Source organism: Cariama cristata, unplaced genomic scaffold (assembly GCF_000690535.1).
Source record: "Cariama cristata isolate BGI_N322 unplaced genomic scaffold, ASM69053v1 scaffold21187, whole genome shotgun sequence".
NCBI classification, from domain to species: Eukaryota; Metazoa; Chordata; class Aves; order Cariamiformes; family Cariamidae; genus Cariama; species Cariama cristata.
The window spans coordinates 57,140-81,707 of NW_009627402.1; the positions used below are offsets into that span (position 1 = coordinate 57,140).

Consider the following 24,568-nt stretch of genomic DNA (forward strand, 5'->3'; position numbering starts at 1 on the left):
CCCCCCCGCAATGTTTAAGGAGAAACATCACCAGTTTATTTAACTGAGTTCATTTAGAAGATTTTATTACATACAGAACAGTCAGATTCTCAGTTATACTAAAACTACATTATACAACATGGGAACCAGAACAGGATCTTTAAATGGACCCAGCTATATGCCTCCATTTGATGGCCCTCTTGCAGTGCCAGGTATTAATGTAAATAAAAATTAGGATCTAGATAAAAAAAAAAAAAATAAATATTTTCACCAAAACTTTTTGCCATTCACATGAGATCTCTTTTGTTTTAAAGAGGAAATATATATTAGAAGAAGTAGTTTCCAACTGAGTTTAGAATTTTCATCTGCACAAATATAAATATCCTAAAAGATTAATTTTGTTTTCAAAACCGATTTTAATATTTTCTAGGTTTAACTTGTAGAGACAGTACTTTGATTTTTGAAACCATCATTTTCTAACTGCAGAGAAATGGCTGAGTTCTTAACTTTGGTATTTCCCTTAATGCATTCCTCATGTTCAAAGCCACAGGAAAAAGCAGAAGGCTAAATTCTTTATATAAAATGAATGGCCTGATACAGATAAGACAGAGGGAATGGCACTGAGAAATGACAGTGTGCAGTTACTCATGGAAAAGACCTTCATAAGTCACTCAAGTCAGTTCCTGCTATCTGACTTGTGACTTCTGACATTTGAGAAAGATGACTGCAGCCTTATTAGCTTGTTGTTGTACACAAAGCAGATTCTAGCAATTAACATTCCTCTTCCCTCTAGTTGTATTGTTCACTGAAAAAAAAAAAGAAAAAGCCTTCCCCCTCCTAGTGTAGAATAACGCTGATTCTTTATTCCCCCAGCTCCTGTCCTTTATCTGCCAGTGCTCCAGGCCACCAGCCCGGAGCGCAGCTGTGGAGCCAAGGGCTCTGTATCCAGCAGCACCTATATGGGACTGCCTTTGTTAAGGTGGTGGCCTGGGCAATGGCATGTCCTTTAAAACATGAAAAGCTGTGTGTAGCTTTGAGCTATTTATCAACAGGACACAGGGAAATGTTTTTTGCTAAGTTAAGATTGTAAAATAAAGGCTGAAGCTAACAATGGAGATTAGCGTTGGTTTTATAATAGATTTTTGTTCCCTCAAGCACTGAAGCTGGGAACAAACATTAGCCACATCCTGGCCTCGTCAGCATCCATGGTGTGAAACACTGAGAAGCCAAGCAGTGCCTTTAGTTCACAGCTGCAGAGTTTAACTTGCTCCTCAGCCAGAGAGCAAACATGCAGTCCTCCAGCTCAGCCACCCCCCACTGCTGGCGAGTCCCTGCACAAGGTGAGGTGGGGAACAGTCCCCAGGGTTAGTGGCACCTGGGGACTCCTCTCAGCTTTTCTGCACAGAACAAGTGCTACAGTAATGCCCCAGCCCTGCCAGGAGGTGGAGAGCTGATGAGGCTCTGTGGACAGTCATTCCAGAAAAGTCAGGGGCAGGGCTATGAGTGCAATTGTGGCTGCTTTTGTGTCAGTGCCAAACTTTCAGAGGCTTCCATGGGGCCAGGGTTTGGTTGAAGGAATGCCTTTGTCCACATATCAGCCAGGTTTCTCTTGGCAAGCTAGAACAGGTGCCAAACTACTCCAGACACACTTCACTCACGCTCCTGCGTGGGGCACCCACCCCATCCCACTGCTCCCTGGTCCTACTGCAGCACACCTGAAATCAGGCTCAATCTTTTATTGCACAAACACGGAGCCATTGCCAGTTGGTATGGACTAGTAACAACCTGTTACTTCAATACTGACTAGTCTCCCACTGTAGAGCACAACCTGATAGACATCTCCACACTTAACAGCTGTAGGCATGATAGGGAAGACTGCTCCTAATTTATCAAGGGCTTTTCTTTCCTTATGGCTAAACTCCTGCAAGAAATATGATAATTGGGACCAAGTTAGTATTCAAACGCTAATCACTCTTTTTTCTGTTTCCCCTACAGCTTGTGGTGGCATTTTCAATGGCTCTGTTGGTGTTATCAGCAGTCCGGCCCATTCAATTCTTGATTATCACAACAACATGAACTGCTCATACCACATTACAGTTGGAAATGGCAAAATAGTGCTCCTCAAGTATGTAATCCAAGTTCTGCTTGTCATCAAGGGGACAGGGTGGTCTCTGATTCCAATTGAAGACAGCAATTATCGAAAATTTTCTCTCTGCCATTCCTTTTCCAAGGAGAAAACTGAACTAAAATGAGAAATGGCTACTGAAGGCACCTTTATCAAATTCAGGCTCCCTTACATCTTTCCCTGTAACTTGTTATGTGCAAAATATCACCACAATTTTAACTTCTCACTTCAGTTACCAAGAGGACTAAGAAATTGTAAAAATGCAGCTCATGCTGTTATTTAAATTCTGTCAGCCTTTGAGGAGTTATGAGACTCCTATGAGTTTGTATAAGAAAAAAAAAAATGTTTTAGAAGTCTGGTACTCACTTTTCAGCCCAAGTAATAATACCCACCCAGAAAGAGTATACTTCCGAGTGTGTGCTGTCTTGCCTAAAGGAGGGATATGGCTGCCACAAAATCTTACCACTGAGAAATGAAAAGGTGGATACATTCTTCTGTCATATATATGGTGATTGTGAGTTAAGAGAATATTTCCCAGCTAAGTGGAAGACCCAGCTGGTCTGCACTCTGAGCCTGCATTTTCTATGCCCCTCACATGCCCAAGGAAATTGCAGCCTGAGCAATTTGCAGAAGTGAGAGAGGGTATGTTTGCACAAGGGAGATCTGCTGCTTCACAGAAAGCCTAGATGTGCTGACAGCTTGCCTTGCAAAAGGCCCAGTGGGTGAGGGTCACTATTTCTTTGAGGTTGGTTGGCTGGAGTGTTTTACCATGCAGTTAACAGTTCTGCTTGCTTTTTCCTGAAGAGAAATGTTTTGTCTGTCTATGGCTTTGGCTATTGCTATTACTTGGAGGTATCCTCAAGCACTAAAACCACAAATAACACAGGAATAGAAATGAAAACATAATACCTAAAGCTTCAAGTGTATTTTACAGATTCAACAGCTTCCAGCTTGAAATATCTCCCTCCTGCTACAAAGATTATGTGGCTGTATATGATGGCTCAGACACCCATGCTCCTCTCCTTGGGAAATTCTGTGGCTCAGAATTGCCTCCAAATATTAAGAGCTCCAGTAATAACTTGTTCCTGGTGTTTAACACTGACTTCTTTGGAGCAGACAGAGGATGGAAAGCATCTTTCAGGGAGACCTTAGGTAAGAGTATTATCAGACTGATAACCCCAAGAATCTACTGGTAAGTAATTTCCTTTGGTGAGGCATGGTTATGGTCTCCCTCACTAGGGGTGCCAGAAGCAGAAGAATGCTTCTGATTTTGTAAAAATTGAGTGAACTAACCTAAATACTAGGCTTAGGGGATCCCTGCATTCCAGCCCTGGTTCTGAATGGATTCCTTTTATTCTTTGCTAACTTTTTCCTGCCTCTCTGAAGGCACAGGCATTTCTTGGGTGACTGAAGGCTTAGCAGCACCCAAAGACCTCTGTTTTGGAGGAAATATGACAATACCTGAGAACTCTCATTCTTCTGTAGTCGAAGGTTGGCGGTGTGCTAAAGATGCCTCCTTTCCATCTATCCTCAATTTCCATTCACCTCCCACCTTTTTAAAAACTAAAGTGTTAAGTTCAGTTAAGACTGGGGTTCCTCCAAGGCACCACTGTGCTGATCTCTACTGATTTGGGGGATCAATCTGGTTAGCTGGCCATTACATAAATGGGATCATAGTAAGAAGGCACTGGATGTTAAATGTTTTGATGGACACAAGAGTCAGGGGCAAAGCCTGATTATTGCCTTAAAAAAAAGGTTTAAACCCAGTAGTTTATTTTTAAGAACAAGGTGTAAAAGGAGCTTTTTACCTTCTTATAGCATCTGAATTGTTTAGGGATGATAAGCAACAAATGATTATTACATGTAAACTGATTTCCTGCCATCTTTACTAGTTTCCTGTGTAATTAACTCCATGTTTTTGTGATCTAGAAAAAGTAATTGTCAGGTTTACAAAGCTGGCACTCAGACAGTTCAGAATGAAAGGCCTTTGTGGCAGAGCAAACATAGTCTTCTGCTGAGTCATTGAATCCCCTCCCAAGCCCTAGCCAGCGATTTTCTCATTTGATACAGTCTGAGAAAGTATTTACAGATAAGGAAAATAACTGGTTCTACAGGCTTTGCCAAGAAAAATATTCCCACAGAACCTCATGGTCATTACTATTATTAACTCTTCCTTTACTTTACTCTAAGTGATTGCTACAAGAATCTTTAAGACCACTCTTGTGGACTGTTATTTCGAGTAACATAATGTTGCTTCACATGTAGCTTCTTTAAACTATTAGGTATCAGTCATCAGAGATTGCCCACAGCCTGGATTCATGTTTCCAGGGTGAGATCATCAGGAACTCCCCAAGCTTTTGCTCTTCCTGTTGGCATATAGTCAATTTTTGTAGCCACTGACTTTAGATTTATTTGTGCAACTTGCCAGAGATTCTGCTTAAGCACATAACAGAAGACAAGCCAAGCTCCTCAAGTCAGTATGATGCCTGAAAATTTCCTAGAGTGGAGAGAAGCCTTTTATGAACAAACTTTGACATCTATTAGGCTAAGTTTTGGAGGGACAGTTCTGCAGGCTCCCAAGGAAACGGAGGTTGTGATGTTGCAGGAGTTATTCAGGATCAATGGAGTTGCAAGTTGGAAAAGAGGGTCATGCAGAGATGTGGGTTGTGTGACGAAGAGCCCATAGTGGTAAGATGCTTAATGATAGTTTTTCTTTCTCTGCTGTAGGAAGCAAGCCACAGGGACTAAACCACACAGCCATTAGGAAGGATCCCGACGCTCCCATGCTGGTACAGAATGGCCAAAAAGTAGAAAAGTATATTATAAAAGGAAAACATGAGTCACAGTCCTATAAACCTTTCCAGTTTGACTTGTCTAAAAAATAGAGCCAGGAAAATGTGTGACACATGTTTGCACTATGAGGTCTGAGATTCTGCTTCAAATGAAAGAGAATAAAACCATGAAGATCTAAAAGCCTGTTACTCTGAATGATACTTTAGAGAAGCTCTCTCTTGTGTGTCAAAAGATAAAACCCATGTGGTTTTGTTATGAGTACAAATGCAATCAGATGACAATTAATAATGATAAATCTCTTGGATAAGAAAGATGGTATCTGTAGAGAAACAAGAAGCCTCATTCTCTGTTGGATTACAAGCGCATCATTCTGTAGTTACCCTAGGGAAGCACAACTGGATAATGTAATTATTGCTCTCTGTTTAATGTTGTGGGTGACCCTAATTATGTCTTGGAAAGAATCAAGCAGAAACAGTACTCTTGGTTGTAGTAAACTAAACTATTTCCTTTCCTCACAAGCTCTTCCAACTTCTTTCCTGATCAGGTTTCTCTCAGGGATACTGCCAAAATCCAGGGTTATCCATTCTTTCCTTCTTATGTATTTTATTAGTAGGGAGTCCATCTGATAACCATTGTGGTGAGAGGGAAGAGAGAAGTTGAAGTAGGAAACTCACAGAAGCCTACTGAGACTGACAGTAACCAGACATTCAAAGAGTTAAACCCTGAAATTTCTGTAGAAAAACATGCTCTGTTTTAATTAAAATGATTTGTTTACATCGCTGATCCTGCACCCACTAGAATATTCAAGGTGCCCCCACTAGTCAGAAAAGGGAGACTAACAGAAAGTATGAAACAGTATTAATTTGACAGTACAGCAACGTCTCACCTTTTTTTGTCAAATGTCTTTTCCTTCACCATGCTACTCTGTACCCTGTGCAATATAATGTTAAGTGCATATTTCACAAGCAGCATTCTTTGGCATTACCAACTCTGTGATATGGTGCATTTGAGGCAGGGGAACATATGGCCCTTGTTGGTGCAGTTCAGAGGGTTTATATCTGCTGCTAAGTTTGGACACTTAGCAGCCCCATTTTTGGAAACACTTGGACACACTCTCAGGCTGAGCTGGTGAACTGGGCTGACTGGAAGATCCCAGCCTCTCCAAGTGTTAGATCTGTGGAAAGACAGACTCCTCTTACCTTAAGTTACCACTGACCTTTTTTCTGCCTTTGTTTTCAGTCTGTAAAATGAGGATTTTACCTCCTTTCCACAGTGAGCGTGTGCTCCTCTAGGCAATCAATAAAAGGATGAGAAGAGATAAATCAATACTAGCTTAAGGCATTTGGTTACATGAGATGTCTCTGTGAAGGAAGGAAGGCTAAGATCTCTCCCCAAAGAATGAGGTCTGCGTGTACTGAGCTTGTGACTCAGCCAAAGATCTCCCGATAATCTCTCCAGCTCTAAGGGGAGACCTGAGCTTTTCAGCTGACCTGGCTGGCAGGAACAGAGCCTGCACATACCTCTGCCATCCCTGCTGTGATAGCAGGAACTTTGTACTTTGGTGATAAATGGAGCTTCTGCCTATTCCCATTCGGCAGTGGGGTGACCCTCTCACCCCAATTTGTGATCCTTCTGAGGCTTATGATACAAAGGCTGAGAAGACATATAAGGGTTTGGGGTTTTTTCTTGTTTTTAAAGAGTCAGCAATGCCTGTCGGGAAATGTAGCTGTGACCTTATTAACAGCACATCATTTCTGCTTGGCAGCTCTCTGTGCTTGTGTACATAGCTCCATTGTCTCAGTAACGAAAAACAGATTGCATTCTAAACCATCGGAGGAGGATCTAGGGGTTTTCTGAAATGCAGATCTGCTCACTGAGGCTGTCTAAGGAAGCCACATGAATTTACAAGCAGCAAAGTGTTACACATGGTTTGATAAGTGGGTTGAGTCAGAAAGCTCTTCCTGAGCTTTCTTCACACAATACAGGCAAAACTGAAACAGAGTTGGGACCGTGGGGAAGGTGGGATGGAGGAGGGCAGGAGGACTGCCCGCTGTTTCTCTACAGCCCTAAATCCTGCTTGACTTCAAGCTGTAGCCAGCTCTTTCCCCTCCTCTTTTTTATACTACTTCTTGTGAGCATGCAGCAGAAATTCACATTTATGCTTTGTGAAAGAGCAGTATGGTGTACGGTATTAATACCAATGTTGTCCCTTGTTTGCATTACCTTGGGGCTTACGAGTTCATGGACTGTGATTCCACTGTGCTAGGCACCGCACCGGCAGAATAAAGCAACAATATGCTCTCACAAAGAGATTATTATTTAAACACAAAAGGAGGAAAACCAGATGGATATAGACAGGCAAGAAGAATAGGGTGTCAACAGTGAGAAAACTAGTGCTGTAGGCTCTAAGGCAGAAGAAATGCCTCCAAAACCTTTGGCAACCATTAGGCTGTTGGAATGTGAAGTCCTCAAACACCCTGTCCTCTGCATTGTCCTCAGTATGCCCAGTTTTTCCCTCAAGGATCCCTCCATCCTTTTTATTCAAATAAGTATTTCTATTGAATGCATATTAATCATTTTACATAGGGAAAAAAATCATAAGCAAGTAAAGTTTAGAAGAAAAATAGTTGGAAAAAGGAATCTTCTCTGATACACCAGAAAAATGCATTAACAGGTAATTTACATAAATAATCTAGTCTGTTTATCAGAGAAATAGATGATAATCTATATGCTTTTCTTCCTGACAAAATGATCTGAAATTTACTCGATAAATCACCCGGAGGTATCTGCCTTCCCTGATTCTATTAGCTGTGTATTGAATTACTTATTTCCTGTTTGGAATACAATACATTAAGTGTCTATCACTAATGGGTTTACTGTTACGCTCTCCCCTAATGAAATGAAAGTGTACTTTTAAAAATGGATCCAGTAGAATTTTCACAGCATTTTTATGCTATTTTATTTTATCAATAAAAAAAATTTGCATAATATAGTTCTAAGTCCAGTTCTGCCCTGCAAACTGAAATCTTGTCTCACTCTATTGTCAGTTTCCAGGTGCAGATTTTCAGCAGTGCTCAGCATGCACAGTTGCTGTGGGTTTTTTTGATTGTTCAGAATTACTGAAAAAAAACCCCAGTTCTGAATGGGCAAAAAAAGGTGTAAAATATTGGTTTGGTTATTCTATTGCGTAGGCCAGGGTTAGGTGTTCTTTTGTGAGTCATTTCTAAATTCTTACACCACCAGCAGTAATTCATTGCACTGATTTATGTAAATAACATTAGCACTTGCTGTAGGTGGCACCAGGCACCTGTACTGACAACAGTAGTTATGGTCTGTTAGGTGCGAAAGGACTCAGCACAGCTGAATCTCGGCTTTCCTGCAAATTTTTCTCCCTCCAACAAAAAAAATCTTAGAATAACGTGTCCTTGACTGTGAACTCCTTCCATCTTCTCATGCCTTTGGAAAAGCAGCAGGGCCTAGCAGAGATTTCACAGCCCATTAGGACTGGTTTCCAGGGATGTGTCTCAAGATATCCAACCTGGACTTAGAACCTGGTGCTGTAGAGGGTCTAGCAGAGAAGCAAATTGCCTGAAACTCACAAGTCTTCTTGCAAAAATTTCTTTGGGCTTTTGGTTCACACAATTTTTTTATCAAATATATTACACGTTAATATTACAGATTTTAGATTCATTACATTGTCCTGGCTTAACTATGATTAGCTTACTCTATTAAAATAATGAATAAATTGTGACTAATAATATCTTTTCTTGATCTTATTATAGTCTATGAAAATAAGAACATCCATAACAAGTTCAGAATATATGTTCATAAGCCACAATTCCCGGACTGTTTCTAAATGTATTTTGGGACTCAAATATGAAAATATGCATCAGCTTGAAATCTGACTAAAGTTAGAAAGCACTTGCAGTGTTGAAATACATCTTTTCAATATCTCTGAAAAGAATACAACTGTTGAGCTAAGGGATAGTCTACTAATGCCTCTCAGAAATGTCAGTTATTTAATGTCTGTGACATTTCTTCTCCCAAAGCAAAATAAATAGAAGTGGTTTGCATACTCAAACTGGACAGACAAGAAGAGGGGTAGACATTTAAATAAGACATTTCTGACTGATCTGAAAAAAATAGGTGAAAAATTATTTTCAGACACAGTGATTAAATATAACTTTGTAGTGACTAAATGGTTAAAAGCCGATGGGATGTTCAGATTAAAGGCACTTCACACAGCTGTGGGTGAACTCTGCTGGCATGAATTGTCTTAGCTTGACTGAAGTCAATGGCTTCTTCAGCTGAAAGTCTGTACTCTGGTGCATGCAATCAAATGGTGAAGAGACATTTCTGATTCACATTGCAAGAGAGATCTGCAAAGGCCTTGGCAGCTGTGATGCCAACAAGTATGTTAATGCAGTGTTAGAAAGTATTAGAATGAGGCCAGACTTCATGTCTACCTCTGGTTTCCCAGACAAGCATCAAGGAGATGGATAGGACGATACATAAATTACAGTTTTGCAGAACTAAGGCAGGCTTGGCACAGAGCATGTCTGGACTGTTATATTGGGGATCAGCCAACAGTTTAAAAACTTAAGAATATGAACTTCATCTGACTGCATTTGTGAAATCCTGCTAAAGCAGCAGACTGGGACTTTGCAGTCCTAACTGTCACTGCTGGTACCACTGCCAGGCCATCAAACCAGTCAAAAAACCTTTCTGCGTAAAGGCTAGGCTAAGGACTAAAAAGAGTCCCGTGCTTTCAGAAGTCTCCTTCTGAAATGTTGCAGATACTGTGGTCAGGGCTGGCACTGCTGCCAGGGTCCGTCTGCCACGTGAAGTCATGATGTCTCTACAGTGACTGCCAAACACGGGAACAGCTGAGCTCAGCTCAGCTTGCGAAGGTTTACCAACCTTCAGTATCAGCCATGAGACGAAGTACGACAGTACAATTCCTCCCTCCAGCCCTACATCCTTCTGAGCCTTACTGTTTGAAGCCATGACCCAAACAAGCTATGAGCTAATTATTACAGCCACAATTAGTCCAGCCACTCCTATGCACTGGAAATAAGACCCTATCAGGAAAGAAGCATTAGTCTTGGCAGAGTTAATCTTTGCTTATTCCGATGTTTAGTTTGGATCAGAGAGAAGCCTAGAGTTCCCAGGGATGCTTCTAAGTGAGACCAAATCTGATTCAGAAATCTGGGAGAGGATTTTCATTACTGCTCAAGCAGAACTAGAACAGTTCTTTGAACTTTGCTGCTTTCTAATAGATGTTTGTGGTGCTCATTTAGTAAGAAGGGAAGGGCAGCAAAATTAGTTTGTTGTATTTTGAAATGTCATTGGTTTAGTTGTTTCTGATAGATTTAAAACTACTCAGTAGGCTCCCTTTCATGGCATCCATACCTGTATAAATGAACCTTACTCCTGGCTGTGTTTCAAAGGCAGGCTGCTTCAAAGATTCATCTTCATTCCCTACCTACAGGATGTAACTCTTAACAGAGAAACACGTGCTTGGTCTCTGCTGTAATTATTTATATTTGCCATAGGGAACCTTCAATCTGTTCTTTTCTGAATGATCCTTCAGCCCTTTAGTTTCATTAATGCTTGCCACCAAAAGCAATTAGGGATGACAGTGTGTGCCCTAGTTCTTCTGATAATTTGTGTTCTCTGGCAAGCTGCTTATGAGGAGGACAAGATTGCAATCTGATTTATGATGTACTTATGATTTTTATTTTAAATAAGAAACCAGAGACTGAAACAACACAGTCAGACATGTAGTGGGTCCATCTGCCCACACACAAATTGCTCTATTAGGTACAGTTCTCATTATTTTTATCCAGTTTAGATTGAATATCTAAGAGTCTATTCTACAAATGAACAGACTTCTCAGTCCCAGATTTTGCCTAAATTTTAGCTGCAATTTTTTCTGGCTGTGTTAGCCAGCAATCAATGTCATTCCATCAATGATCACCAGCAGGCTGGATGGCTACAATTTGGCCTTCTATTCAGAAGTGGTGCTGATTTTTAAAACAATGAGTTGTGTACTGGCTAAAATGCAGTGCAATAGTGTTTCTCTTAGCATGAGTTCCCTCCTGTTAAGCCGCTGGCTCTTCATTTACTTCTGGTCGTTCCCTCAATCTACACAGCTTCACTATTCTGTAACTTTTAGTGGCTGCAATCAGATGTAACATTGATCAGTACTGGAAAGCACCAAGATGGATAGATTTTTCAACAAGGGTTGTTCTTTATTTGGCTTGATGCAGGGCTACTTGATATCTGGTTGGCCTCCAGTCTAGCCGTTATTTATAATGTACTGCCCTGTATAAGCATTTGACTCAACTCTGGCTGAGCAGGCTATGCGTTGTGAAAGCTAATGATGAAACCTCATCTTTATTAACTGTAAATCATACTTTTAGTTATTTATCTCCCTTTAGATGCTATTACTGGCTATACTAGCTAGAATTAATTTTCTGATAATGAGGATTTGGCCTGTTTCTCTCTCTGTCAAGTCCATTTTATGTGCTGTACACACATAGCTTACCCACATCTGTACTTTTTGTCATCTGAGCTGTCTTTATAGCTGCACAGTTAGTAGTGAAGTGCACCATTGCAAAGGTCCAGACATTTGATATCCAAAAAAAGGCCAATCCAACAGCACTGAGAGCCTTCCTGTTGCATGGCTCTGTAGCAATTCCCTGACTGCTGTTGCAATGGTCTGACTGGCATCTCTGCAACTCTAACCCTGAAAAGGGTGAAGGGGAGCTTTGTAAGGTGTCTGACCCATATTACTGCAGACTCAATATTGCAGGGCTGGATGGTCAGACTATGATCTATGCCTAATGATTAGATGCTTAATATTATGTTTAGTAGACAGTGTCCAAAATGCTGAGCAGGAAGCGGCTCCAACAAGATTGTTTCAGGGGGACTAAATAAATCATGCAAAAAGGTATACCCAGAGAAAAATATAGCAAAACTGCACTCTTATGGCCCAGGCACCCTCCTATCTCACATTTTCCTCCTTCTTAGACTATTTGTAAGAGCATGATTTATTGCTCGCATTTCCCCCACAGTTGTTCTCGGCTTCTGCAGTGGCACTGGAATGAACGCTAGCACTTTTCCAAGTTTCTGACTTCATTAACAGCCCACAAAACTGGACTAGAATCTATTAATTCCTGCTTTTTTTACTTTGTAATAAGTTTCTTCTGTTCATTCCTAGCTATAGCAAAAGCTTAAATCTCATGTTATTAAGATTTTGGGTTTAAGCAAACTTCTTTTTAGGGTGGGGTTTTTCCGGCTTTGGTTAGAAGAGCAGGATGACATTTAGCCTTAGTCACTCTGGTTTAACCATTACAGTCTTGCAAGACTGTGCTCTCTCCAACTCTGGGTTACTGATGCAATCCTCATACTTGAATGCTGATTTTTGACCAGAGCGAGCTTTTGTAATACTGTAGCTCAAGTAGGGCGCAGTTTTAAATGACTGGAAATATATCAGTGTGTCAAGGTTAAGTCACTGTATGTCAGCCAGACAGGCATATTGTACACACCCAGATGAAATTCTGAAACTCTGCTCATGTTGCTTAGCCACAGCTGCAGCTTCATTTATTACCTAATTCTCCTAAAAGGATTTTCTGTGGGAGATAACAGGCTGCTTGCAGTTACCACTTTGCTCTGTGCAGTTTACAAAAACTCTTTCTCAGACTCAAAAGCAAGAGGATGAACCATACTTTATCTGAATTCCTGAGTTAAATAAGTAGCCAGGAGACCCCATAGAGACTGGGAAGGAAGCATAAAGTAAATAAATTGATCAGATTTACTAGCCCAGTCCAACCTCTGGAAATCAAACTACAAAATAAAAAAAAAAAGAGAAGTAAAAAAAAAAAAATCCCTTCAGATAGTCTGAGATAGTCTGTATTTTTTGTTTGTTTGTAATTAGATGCAATAAAAGGGTTCTGATTTTCTAATAACTACTTTTCCCAAAAAGTAATTTCTTTCAATGTGACTGAAAACATTATAGTGTTCAAATTTTCGCAGTGAGTAAGTACAGTAAAGGCCTTAGCTCTGTCTGTGGGATCCAAATGAAAAGCAGGCTGCTTTTCAGAAGGGTTGTAAGTTCCCACCACGCAAAACTCTTCTAGAAGTCCCTTTTAACTAGATTCCTGAATATCAGTCTGGGTCCCAGCGTCAGGCTGCAAAATTCAATCCCCATAGAACAACGTCTTATTGCCAAAATAAGCAACTTAATTTTTAACAAGATTTTCAAAGCCAACAACCCAGTGCCCCCTACTGTCCAAATATTCTTACTAGCAGGTAAGAATTACATTAAAAGGTCTTCTAACTACTATTCTTCTGTTTAATTTCTGTCCTCTGTCTTCTTACAGCGCCTTTTAAAAAATCTGTTTTCAAAGTGGATACTGATTTTATACTCAACAGATGACATGAGCCTTCCTTAATTCACTCTACCAAATCTATTTGTCATTCATACCTATCTAATGCTGTTTGTGTTGAAAGCCTTTTAATAATTCAGATAATCCTTGTGGGACAAGACAGTAAATTTTTGTGGCACAGAAAAAAGCTGCTGGCTTCACAGAATCACAGACTGGTCGGGGTTGGAAGGGCCCTCTGGAGATCACCTAGCCCACCCCCCCTGCCAAAGCAGGGTCACCTACAGCAGGTTACACAGGATTGGGTCCAGGCAGGTTTTGAATATCTCCAGAGAAGCAGACTCCACAACCTCTCTGGGCAGCCTGTTCCAGGGCTCTGTCACCCTCAAAGTACAGAAGTTCTTCCTCATATTCAGATGGAACTTCCTGAGTTTCCGTTTGTGCCCATTGCCCCTTAACCTGTTGCTGGGCACCACTGAGAAGAGTCTGGCCCCATCTTCTTGACATCCACCCTTAAGGTATTTATGAGCATTGATGAGATCCCGTCTCAGTCTTCTCTTCTCCAGGCTGAACAGACCCGGTTCTCTCAGCCTTTACTCTTAAGGGAGATGCTCTGGTCCCCTCAATGTCCTCATTGTCCTCCACTGGACTCTCTCCAGTAGTTCCTTATCTTTCTTGAACTGGAGAGCCCAGAACTGGACACAGTACTCCAGATGTGGCTTCACCAGGGAAGAGTAGAGGGAGAGGATAACCTCCCTCAACCTGCTGCCCACACTCTTCCTAATGCACCCCAAGATACCATTGGCCTTCTTGGCCACGAAGGCACATTGCTGGCTTGACATTAAAGAGTTGAAGACTAAATAAATGTCAGGAATTGCTTTTAAAAAGCTTCTGCTTCTTCAACAGGACCTCAGAATGGCTGTGGTGGTTACTTGACAAATCCAGTTTATAGCTTTGGCTCTCCAGTCTCCAATGTGACCAGAAGATATGAGAAAAATTTGGACTGTGTATGGATCATAACTGCACCTGTAAACAAACTGATCAACCTCACCTTCACTTCATTCGTGCTTGAAACACAGTCTGCTCAGACTTGCCGATATGATTATGTGAAAGTAAGATAGCTGTGTATCTTAACAAGAAAATATCAGTGAGATACAATCCGTTATCCTCTCCATGAGGCATAAACTTAATTAATAGAAAATGGTCTTATGAAAAAATTAAATTGCTTAATATAATTAAAATTTTTTCATTGAGTTAGATTACTACTCCAGATTACATTCTGCCATTTTGGAAACCAATAAGAGTTTTAACATTGTTATGAGGACACACTTCTGGTCTTAGACTGCCTATATAAATCAGTATTTATTTCACAGAATAGAAACAAGACAGAACTCAAGCACTTAAAAAGTAAACTTGCAGATTCATCATCACACACAATTGCTTGAAAGGACTTTAATTTATAAAATTTTGAATAAATAAGTCTTGATGCTCAATGCCGACCTGTGAAAGCTATTTTCTTGGAGATGAGCATACAAAATGTAGGATAACAGAATGCTGCTAAACAAGATCCACTGAGGAGTGTTACAGATCCTGCTGAGCATTAGAGATGTGCAATGAAACTAGGGATTAATTCTACATTTTGGTGAATAAAATCAACCTTCTCATTGAAAAGTACTTTGAGATTACATATAAAAAAGAAATCAAAATGCCAAATTAAAATAGACAAAATTTTTGATAGATTTGCTGAGACAGGACCAGAATGTTCCATAATGAGATTTACACTGTCCAAGAGAATTACTTAATATGGCAGTGAATAATTATAGTCATCAAGAACATCCTGTTAAAGCACAAGAGCACCTACTTTGCTTTCAAGTAAAAGAAATTGTAGTGTCAGGAGGGGTCAGACAATTTAATTTCTATTTATTTGTTTGTTTTGCCTAAACTGTTAGTGGCTTATATACTTTTCTTCTTTCAGCTTTATGACGGAGATAATGAAAATGCCAGTGTAGCTGGCATATTCTGTGGATCTACAGTACCAGCTCCTTTCCTTTCTACCCATAATTCCTTGACTGTGAAATTTATCACAGACAATTCTGTGGAAAGGGAGGGTTTCAATGCTACCTATGCCACAGTGGATCGTAAGTATACATATATATGTATGCATATATATTGTTATGACTCTTTTGTGGAAATATCGATTTAAATATTAAATCATCAAAATTGTTCTAGATATAGGGCTGAGGAAGGGGCAAAGACAGTCCTCAGCACAGCATCTATAAGCAAGCTAAAAGCAGCACTGCGAGACCTCAGTGCAATTCTCTTCAGTCTTGCCTGGTTGCAGGGTGGCTGTCAGTCTGGAGTGCAAAACAGGAACACTCACAGATTGTTAACAAATACACTGATATTATAGGGAAAAAAACACTTATTTGAGTGTTATGACATACATTGACACAGAATTAGCATGTATATTACTTTTTTTTTCCCTCTAAAGACTCACAGGTAAATACAAAAATATATTGTCCAGTGTAGTTTTGCTCAATAAATATTTTTCCCCATTTGGAAAGGTTTTCATTCTGTGATGCATTTATTACTGTTTTACACAGGACTGTGTGGAGGAATATACAATGCAACTTCTACATCCCTGACTGCGATGTCTCCTAACTTCCCAAATGAATATCCACCATTTACTCTCTGTACTTGGGTCATTGATGCCCCTCCGCAACAGCAAGTCAGGGTGGTGGTAGAGGCCTTCCACCTCCATTCTGGCCAGGACTGCTCTCAGAACTACCTAGAGCTCCAGGATTCACCAAGAGTAAGAAATTTACGGTTGATACCATTCCCCATTCACATTTAGCTCCCTTCACACTTTGTGAAGAGAGGAGAAACCCGCTATTTGATAATAGATTTATTGATGATTCTGTGTGAGGGGCACATCCAAACCATTACGCACTGTAGCCCACTTACGGTGTGTTATCTGGTACACAGACCTCATGGAAGCACACGATACACATACTGAATTATGGTAAATGTTACTCGATTTTTCACAGTTGCACCGAGTAACAGAGCTGCCAAAATTAACACCCAGAAAATACTGCCCAACAGCAAGTTTTCATAAACTAATGGTACTTCCTCCCATCCAAGAACCATAATAAAAATGAATATTCATGACAAGAAGAGTGTTCGTAAAAAGCACCAGAAAAAAACCTGTTTATGTCCCTTGTATTATATTATTCTAAACCTTCTTTCATTGTTTCTTATTTTGGCATGAAAATACCTGTTACATTTGATTTGTTTCTCATAATAATTGAACGTAAATTGTTGAGATGTTATTAAGTGATTTCCATGAGAACTTTAAAATGTGACTGCATAACTGGTATAAAAAGTGTTGAGAGATTTATTCACCTCACGTTCAGTAAGTAGAAAACCAAATTACATCATTAAGTAACTTGTGACATGTATTGAATTCCAGCACAGCCAAGGATCAGTCCATAGATTCTGTGGCACTGAAACTTTTCCAGTCCCTGAATTTTATTCTTATGATCGCACTGCCATTGTGACTTTCAAATCAGATGAATATATGATTAATAACGGAGTCAGATTTACCTATCAAGCCACAGGTAAGCTTCAAGAAATGTCTAAAAAAATCTACCTACCATTCTCTTTGTTTATTCAATAGAGTGAAAAACAATAGAAAGATCTGAAATACATGTTTCTGATTTTCTGTCTCAAGGTTGCAGCAGAGAGTATAACCAGCCATTTGGTTACCTGAAGAGCCCTGGCTGGCCTGGTCATCACCCCAATAATATGGACTGTTCTATTATTCTACGAGCTCCCTTGAATCACACAATTTCTCTCTTTTTCCATGCTTTCCATTTGGAAGACAGCATCCAGTGTTCACATGATTTCCTAGAGGTATCAAGCAAGTACACATATTTTGTGGGTCTTTGTCAAAATCTGCTGAATTCAGAGGATATTAATAAGCTTGGATCAAGTCTGAACTGAACTGACATTAGGGACTAATTTATTGCTACAGTTTTATGGTGAAAAGTACTCAGATGTTATACTAAGATGTTAAACAATACACACTGTAGTAAGCCCAAAACCAATGAATAAATAGTTTCATTATCAGCTAACTCATCTTTACCTAGCTCTTGTTGCTGTTACCCAGTTAACAGAGCAAGCCAGGATAGTTTTCATCCAATATTAACATCTGTGCATGAACAGAAAGCCAAAATCTGAGGCCTTTCGTTCCAGTAATAGATTCCATCTACTTGATATTTTTCTTTAAAATAATTTTTTTTTAGAAAAGCATTTTTTCTCTTTGCTTTTTTTTGTTTTTTAAAGGAGCTCTCGTAACAAGTGTAGGATACTTGCAAAGGTACTTTGTGTCAATAAAAAGCATATCCTCCTACACAATCATCACTCTGTCCTTTCAGGCTTGTTGAAGGTTTCCCTATTCACTGGTTAGATGACAAAAATCAGATGTCTGTGGCAGAATCATTATTTAGTTCCCCTTTCATATCCTCTTTACTGTCCTACGAAATGGATCTGAGAACTATCATTATTGGAGCTCAGAAAGAAATCAGATTAAATCTCAGCTGTGTAATATGATCTGTGTCTTAATGTGACCAGGGAAAAGAGTGGTCTGCAGGGTAAAGAATTAATCTTTTCATCTGGCATATTAACATTTCTTATGAAAAGTAAAACATGGGCTTGAATTGCAAAAGCACATCTTAGCTATTAGTCAAGTAACTTTTCAGTCTGGAGACGCACCACACCATAAAATTTAGCTACCTGTTTCTGATGACACTTGTTCTGTGCAATTCCTTACAAAACTCAGACAGACTGGTGAATGGTCTCTTTTTCCTTCTATACAAGAATATATAGTAGGAAAAACAGTAATATTAAAATGATAATTATGGTATGTATGCAAGTTACTACATAGCTTGTGCTGTGCTTGTATCACTGCATAATTGTAGTGGTATGTAACTGGCATAGGGATTTAACGTTGACAATGTTTTCTGTGTCCCTTGAAGGTCAGAAATGGAAGCGATGTGCAATCACCACTACTTGGCAGGTTCTGTGGAAACACTGTGCCCAGTCCCATTTTTCCCCAAAATCACGTCGTCTACCTTCATTTCAAGAGTGATTTTTCAGGGGCTCATGATGGATATGAAATTACTTGGACTTCATCATCAAGTGGTAAGGCTGTAATTACAAAATAATTCCACTTAGCCATTGTACACAGAGGGAAAATACAGAAACGTGGAATTCAGCCTGCTCAGCTTGGGCCTTGCCTCATCAACATTTAAGACCTTCCTAAGCACCCCTAGACCACCCTATTCAGTCACTGGAGAGAGGCAGTTGTTCCTCAAGACCAGTGGGGAGAGATTCATTTTATGTTACGGAAGCAATTCCCTCTCTCGAATGTTGACTTCAGCAACCGCAGAGGATGTAGTCCACTTACTTAAGATGAAGATCTACCTTTTTCACTGAGAAGTCAGAAAATATCAGGAACATCTATCTTGGGATCCACAGAGTGGTGGTGGTGGTGGCGGTGACTCAGCCTACTCCGTTAATAGTCCAGTTGTGATATGCCCTAGGATCTAGGCACTGCTAAGCCTGAAGACAACTGAAATTTGCCTCAAGGAAATAACCTAACTATAATGCTGTGTAGTGACTATATCATAGACACATTCATAAATTACTTATGAAATGGCAGTGAATAGCTGGGTAATAGTTTGTTCATGACACTAAGTTACTGCAGGTTGGAAAGCTCATGGCCAGCTGAAAAGCACTACAAAATAACCTTACAGTACTAAGTGTGTTGGTGGTGACACAGCAGATAAAAGTTCAGTGTAGGAAAGTGTTGATAAAGAACATGATTAAAAAAAGACAATGCAAACTTTACTTACAAAAATATGGGCTCTGAGTTGACTTTTGGTACTCAGCAGCAAGATCTTGGCGGTAAAATAGTTCCATGAAAACAAGAGCTCACTGCTTATTAATAGTCAAGTAGGCTAGCACAATGCTAGGAATTGTTGGGAAAGGAAGAGAGAACAAAGAGATGGCCACTGTATAAATCCATAGTTTGCACACAAATTGAATGATGTGCACAGTTCTGGTCTCCTCCTCTTATAAAGAATCCCCTATAACTAAGGGCTCAAAATAAAAAATGGCTTCTGTATGAGGTATGCTGAGACTTTTAAAACTCATTAAGAAGCTAGTGAGGTCTATAAAATTGAGTGATATTGGATGATAAATAGTGATCAACTGTTCATTGACTTTTCCCAGAGAAGAACCAGAGGCCATCAGATAAATCCATGAGGTCGTAGGTTCAAAACGAACCAAAAAAACCAGCTCTTGACATGCTATGCAGCTGTGGAGTTCCTTCCCATAGGATGCTACAAATTTACATGGATTTGAGGGCTACCTGAACAAGTTCATGGAAGACATCTGATAAAGACTATTAAATACAAAGATGCCATCTCTGGGAGCTGTGAGCTGAAAATTCTTGGAGACTGTGAGAGTAATCTGGGGCATAATCTGCACATGCTTACTCTTACTCTATAAACTTGCAATTCTCCCAGGGCATCTGTTTCTGACCACTGTTGGAGATTGAGTTTTGGTACAAATGGCCTTTAGTTTACTTAATATGACTGTTTTCTCTGAGTTATTCTCCGTATGTTTCTATCACACGAGGATTCACTGCTTTTCATTCCAAAGAACAGCCAAAGAGAATTTGTGTCTGGTTGAATAGTTGGGAACTGAACTGACCAAGGCACAGACTTAAGACTTTGGTTCCTGTTTCAAAATGTTTTGGGGGTTTTTATTTTTAATATGCAGTGATGGTCTAATGCCCCATTGCGTATTTTTCTCAGGCTGCTGAAGCTAGAGCCTCAGTTTTGTCTCTTATTGCAATAATGCTCTTATCCACATTCATTGTTCCAGCTCCCAGCGTCTCTCTGTTTTTCAGTGCTACTACTAATACTGTACTAATGTACTACATCATGCAGTATCTTGTGAAACTAAGCCTTCTAAGGTAAATAACAGTGTCTGTTTCCAGGATGCGGTGGAACATTATACGGCACCACTGGCTCATTTGCTAGTCCCAGCTACCCGGCAACTTACCACAACAACACTGATTGTGAGTGGGCCATTACTGTGCCCAAGGGACGAATTGTCACAGTGAACTTTGATGTCATCAGCATCGATGACCCAGGGGATTGCAGTAGCAACTATCTGATCCTTTACAACGGGCCAGATGCCAGTTATCCCCCAGCTGGGCCGTACTGTGGGATGGTATGTATTGCTCCCTGTCTGTGACCCTGTAAGTGGTTAAAATTAATCTTTACGGTTTCACATTCAAGACTGTTTCCCCAATTCTGGCATGAATTCCACATAGATGACTGGAAGTGAAGGCATAAGACATGTAATGCATTAGAAGCCTTTCAATGCAGACCCTACAGTGACATCTAGTGGGAGGCACCAAGATATTTTGCTCAGTATTTAGTCGTATTTATGATTTAAATATTTGTAATACCCAAAGGGAGAAATGAAACAACAGTATCTAGCACAGACCTGAGGTCACTTTCAATCTATGACTCAATTTGTGCCTCAGTTTTAACTCTCTGACTGGCTTTTCCAAAGGAATTTGATGTTCTATAAAGCTTTTCATTTTTCGTGTCTTTAATTTTAGGATACAAACATCACTCCATTTACTGCTACATCTCATCAAGTCTATATAAAATTTCATGCTGAATATGTGACTTTACCGTCAGGATTCCAATTAAGCTGGACGAGCTAGAACACTGTTTATGAGAAGCAGATTACCATTCCTTGCTACACTGAAAGAGACTTTAGATCATAAAGTAAGTTTGAAATCCAGTTATGATTAAAATTACTGTAAGCGTAGCTGTTATGAATTTAGAGTTCTGCCAAAAAAATGTGATCTCCAATTGTATGAAAATAAACGATTATCTACCCAACTGGGAAAATAAGTTTTTGCTAGTTTTTGAAACATATTTTTTTATATTCTTCTTCATAATTTCAAAGTTTTACATTTAATGCTATAAAAAGTGAATTAGCCAGGATAAAACTTAAACACAAAATATTCAACATGAAGTTGATAAGAGGACCTAAGATATGAAGCTGTCTTTAATTAGTTCCATAGAGTTATGTGGCTTTGTCCCAAGCATCTTTGAAACGTTGGCTAAAGTTCTATTCAAATCAGAATAAAATCAGAAATTGCTAAAAAATGGCCCCTGTCCTACAACCACTTAGACAGATAACTTTGCTGAAGAACTTTCAGTAATACAGCGCATTCAGTATAAAAACCTGGCTGAATAAGTACTCAAGCATTCACTGAAGTTTAACACAGTAAGGATGCGCTGTGGTACTAAATCTTAACTACATTAAGAAGTAATGTCAGGATCTGAGCCCTATGTTCAACATACACAGATATCTGTGATTATATTTATTGAGTTATATCTTCAAGCTTCAAAATCTATTTTACAACTGAATATAAAAAACTTGTGAGACTTTTAGTAACTATGTCATCTTCCTAGTCAACTTGTAGACAACTTCCTAGACATTTATAAAACAGATATAATTTCAGAATAGGGCAGGCATAAAAGTATCAACTGACCTTTGACTAGCATTAGTTTTTCCCTTTCCTAGGCTAACACACATCACACACACAAAATGTTGTTGACAGGGTACACAGAAGGCACTGATTCCCACCATGAAACATTTTTTCTCACAACCCAGAATGAATGTCAAAGTCATCTCCTGAATGTCACCTATGATGGACAGGCAAGAGGAATTCACACTGCACCAAAGGAACACAGGCTTCATCAGAACTCTCACTTCATAACTATTACAGAGTCACTCACAGTGAAAGTAATTCCTTAACGTGATTGTTGCAATAATTAATTATGAAATGACATTAAAGTGTTAATGGCAGTTCTAACAAAATCTAGGAACTCTTTGCAGATTTCCCAGTGAATGCCAAAAAAGCCATCATTCCACAAACATAGAAAACTTTATAGTGGCTGAGAAGCCATCGTGGTTAAAATAAAATGTAGAAAACACAAAACAGACAAAAAAAGCAAAAAGGTAGATGGCAAGCTATAAAATACAACTGAAAATCATCTGGTAATAAGTTAGAAAGACAGAAACCTGTGAACTCCCACTGGCCAACAGAATTAGACATAAGCCAGCATTTTAGAATTGTCCAAGGACCAAGAAAAACCTGGCCTATGCAAAGGTGATACTCCTGCTAATGTGCTAAAGGATAACACAGAAAAAGGAGAAATATCTGTATGTGGATCAAACTGGGAGACATCTATGTCCTACTGAGCTGCTGGCAGATCAGAAAGTTCCTCTAATAAGGGAAGACATAAAAAACCATATAGTCAAATTAAACATTTTCAGATTAGTGGCCCAGAAAATTTTTGCTGAGACTCCGCACCAAACTGATTTCATATTTGCAATCAAGGGATGATGTGATCTTTGTCCATAAAGTTCATTAAAAAAACCCATAAAGGGGATAGCAAGCAGTAAAGAAAACAAATATCTGAATTGCCTGGAGATAAAGCTACAAAATAAGCTCTAAAGATAGCAGTGTATAAGACACTGCAAGTACAATCAAGCGTGGCTTCAGCTGTTTCCTTGCAGAGATCAGGAGGCCTTTATTTCTTGAGGACAGCGGCATCACAGGGCTTTGTGAACATCCATTGTGGTTTTGACCTTCCTATGAATCACCGTGGATTTGGTGCAGTTGGTGCAGGGCAGAGAATCCCCTCAAGATCTGGCTGCTGTTTCTTGCTGTTAGGCAGCCGGTCATGGAAGCATCAGATTTTAGGTGAAAATCGGCTTGGCAAGAACATTGTCATTTTCTGCATTTCCCCAGCCTGGAGCACAGCTCAGCGGGAAGCCACAGGTGAAGAAGAAGGGCATGTCTCCCCCAAACAGCTGCCTGCCACTGCAGGTAGTGCTCTGCGGTAAGCTCATTTCTCTTGTCATAAGTGGATCATGCCCTGACAGACAATGAGCTCTCACGTTAAACCTTGGCCTTGTCAGTACGACGACAGAACATAAACTGACGAACAATAGAAACCTGACATGGTTTTAATGAAGTTCATTAGTGGCTTTTTGAGACTGGTAGCAGCCACACATCACACAGTTTATGGACACAAAGTTGAGTTCCCTGAGGACAGCACCCTCCCCTGTGCTCACCGCGCTGAGGCTGGCTTACTGTTGATTTAGTGAATAGTGTGTAGATCTGGTGACCTGTGATGTGCATGAGGCCATTTTGGTTACACGACCTTTGGCCTTAGGCTCTAGAGAGGAACTGCAGTTAAACTGATGAGTTTGCTGAAATCTGTACTTCAAAGAGATTGATTTCACTAAGAGAAAAAGCATGTTTCACTTTAAAGAGGATTAAATGTTTTCAGACACTTTTTGATATGACCTTCTGTCACAATGACAAACAAATTTTATAGAATCATTGAACTTCTGCAGGAGAAAAGACTAAAGAGTACTACGAACAGAAGGAAGAGAAAGTCGTAAGGGTTTTTTTTTTTTAAATCTAACAATAACTAATGCTTGGTGCACCTTAAAATGTTATAAATAGTCCATTCCTGTGCATAATTTTATTTACAAATGAGAAAAACATATGAGGTTCTTTAGAAAAAAATGAAAGTCCAGCAAAGAATTTGTGCTCATGAAGACTGTTGAATGAAGCTGCTGGTACAAGGTTCAATTGATCTAGCCCAACTGACTCTCGCCAAAAATAGTCAAAGGCTAAAATTAGAGTAAATTATCAAACCCATTCTTTAAAAAAACAGGAACAAAGTAACCCACTGCTGTCCTCTAACATTTTATATGAGGAACCACAACAGAAATGTCACTGCAGAAGTATTAAAGTGGAGGTCCTTAGAGGAGAGGGCTGGTGCTAAGCCATGTTTCTGTCTTGGAAGGTAAGCAATCATTTAAAACACTTGCTTTAAAATGAATGCACAGCAAAAGCAAACAGGAACAGCTAAACAGATAACTTAAAAAGAATTATTCCATGAAACTTCTATGTGTTTTTTTGCAGTGTACAATTCAAAAGACAAAATCTGTGTTTAATAAGATTTATGGCTTCATCTCACACTACTGCCATGAATATCTTTGCTTTTATGTCTGTGCACATTGCTGTCTATTTTACAGATAATGTTGTAGTTGTGAATGCTGCATATCCGTATTATAATACCTGCATGACTACAAACAACTGCCC

General features: G+C 39.6%; 1 protein-coding gene across 1 annotated transcript in view; it reads left to right on the forward strand.

Annotated features, from left to right (window-relative positions):
• LOC104164952 (cubilin-like) overlaps nucleotides 1-21,173 on the forward strand; it is a gene marked incomplete at its 5' end in the record, with an annotated part of 74,719 nt that extends 53,546 nt beyond the window's left edge. The window contains 10 exons of the mRNA XM_009704439.1: nucleotides 1,975-2,104; nucleotides 3,039-3,256; nucleotides 14,194-14,399; nucleotides 15,263-15,425; nucleotides 15,891-16,099; nucleotides 16,757-16,904; nucleotides 17,018-17,199; nucleotides 18,324-18,489; nucleotides 20,354-20,589; nucleotides 20,987-21,173. Of these exons, the coding sequence (XP_009702741.1) occupies nucleotides 1,975-2,104; nucleotides 3,039-3,256; nucleotides 14,194-14,399; nucleotides 15,263-15,425; nucleotides 15,891-16,099; nucleotides 16,757-16,904; nucleotides 17,018-17,199; nucleotides 18,324-18,489; nucleotides 20,354-20,589; nucleotides 20,987-21,094 (1,766 nt within the window). The remainder of the gene's footprint in view (nucleotides 1-1,974; nucleotides 2,105-3,038; nucleotides 3,257-14,193; nucleotides 14,400-15,262; nucleotides 15,426-15,890; nucleotides 16,100-16,756; nucleotides 16,905-17,017; nucleotides 17,200-18,323; nucleotides 18,490-20,353; nucleotides 20,590-20,986) is intronic.
• Nucleotides 21,174-24,568: the final 3,395 nt, after the last annotated feature.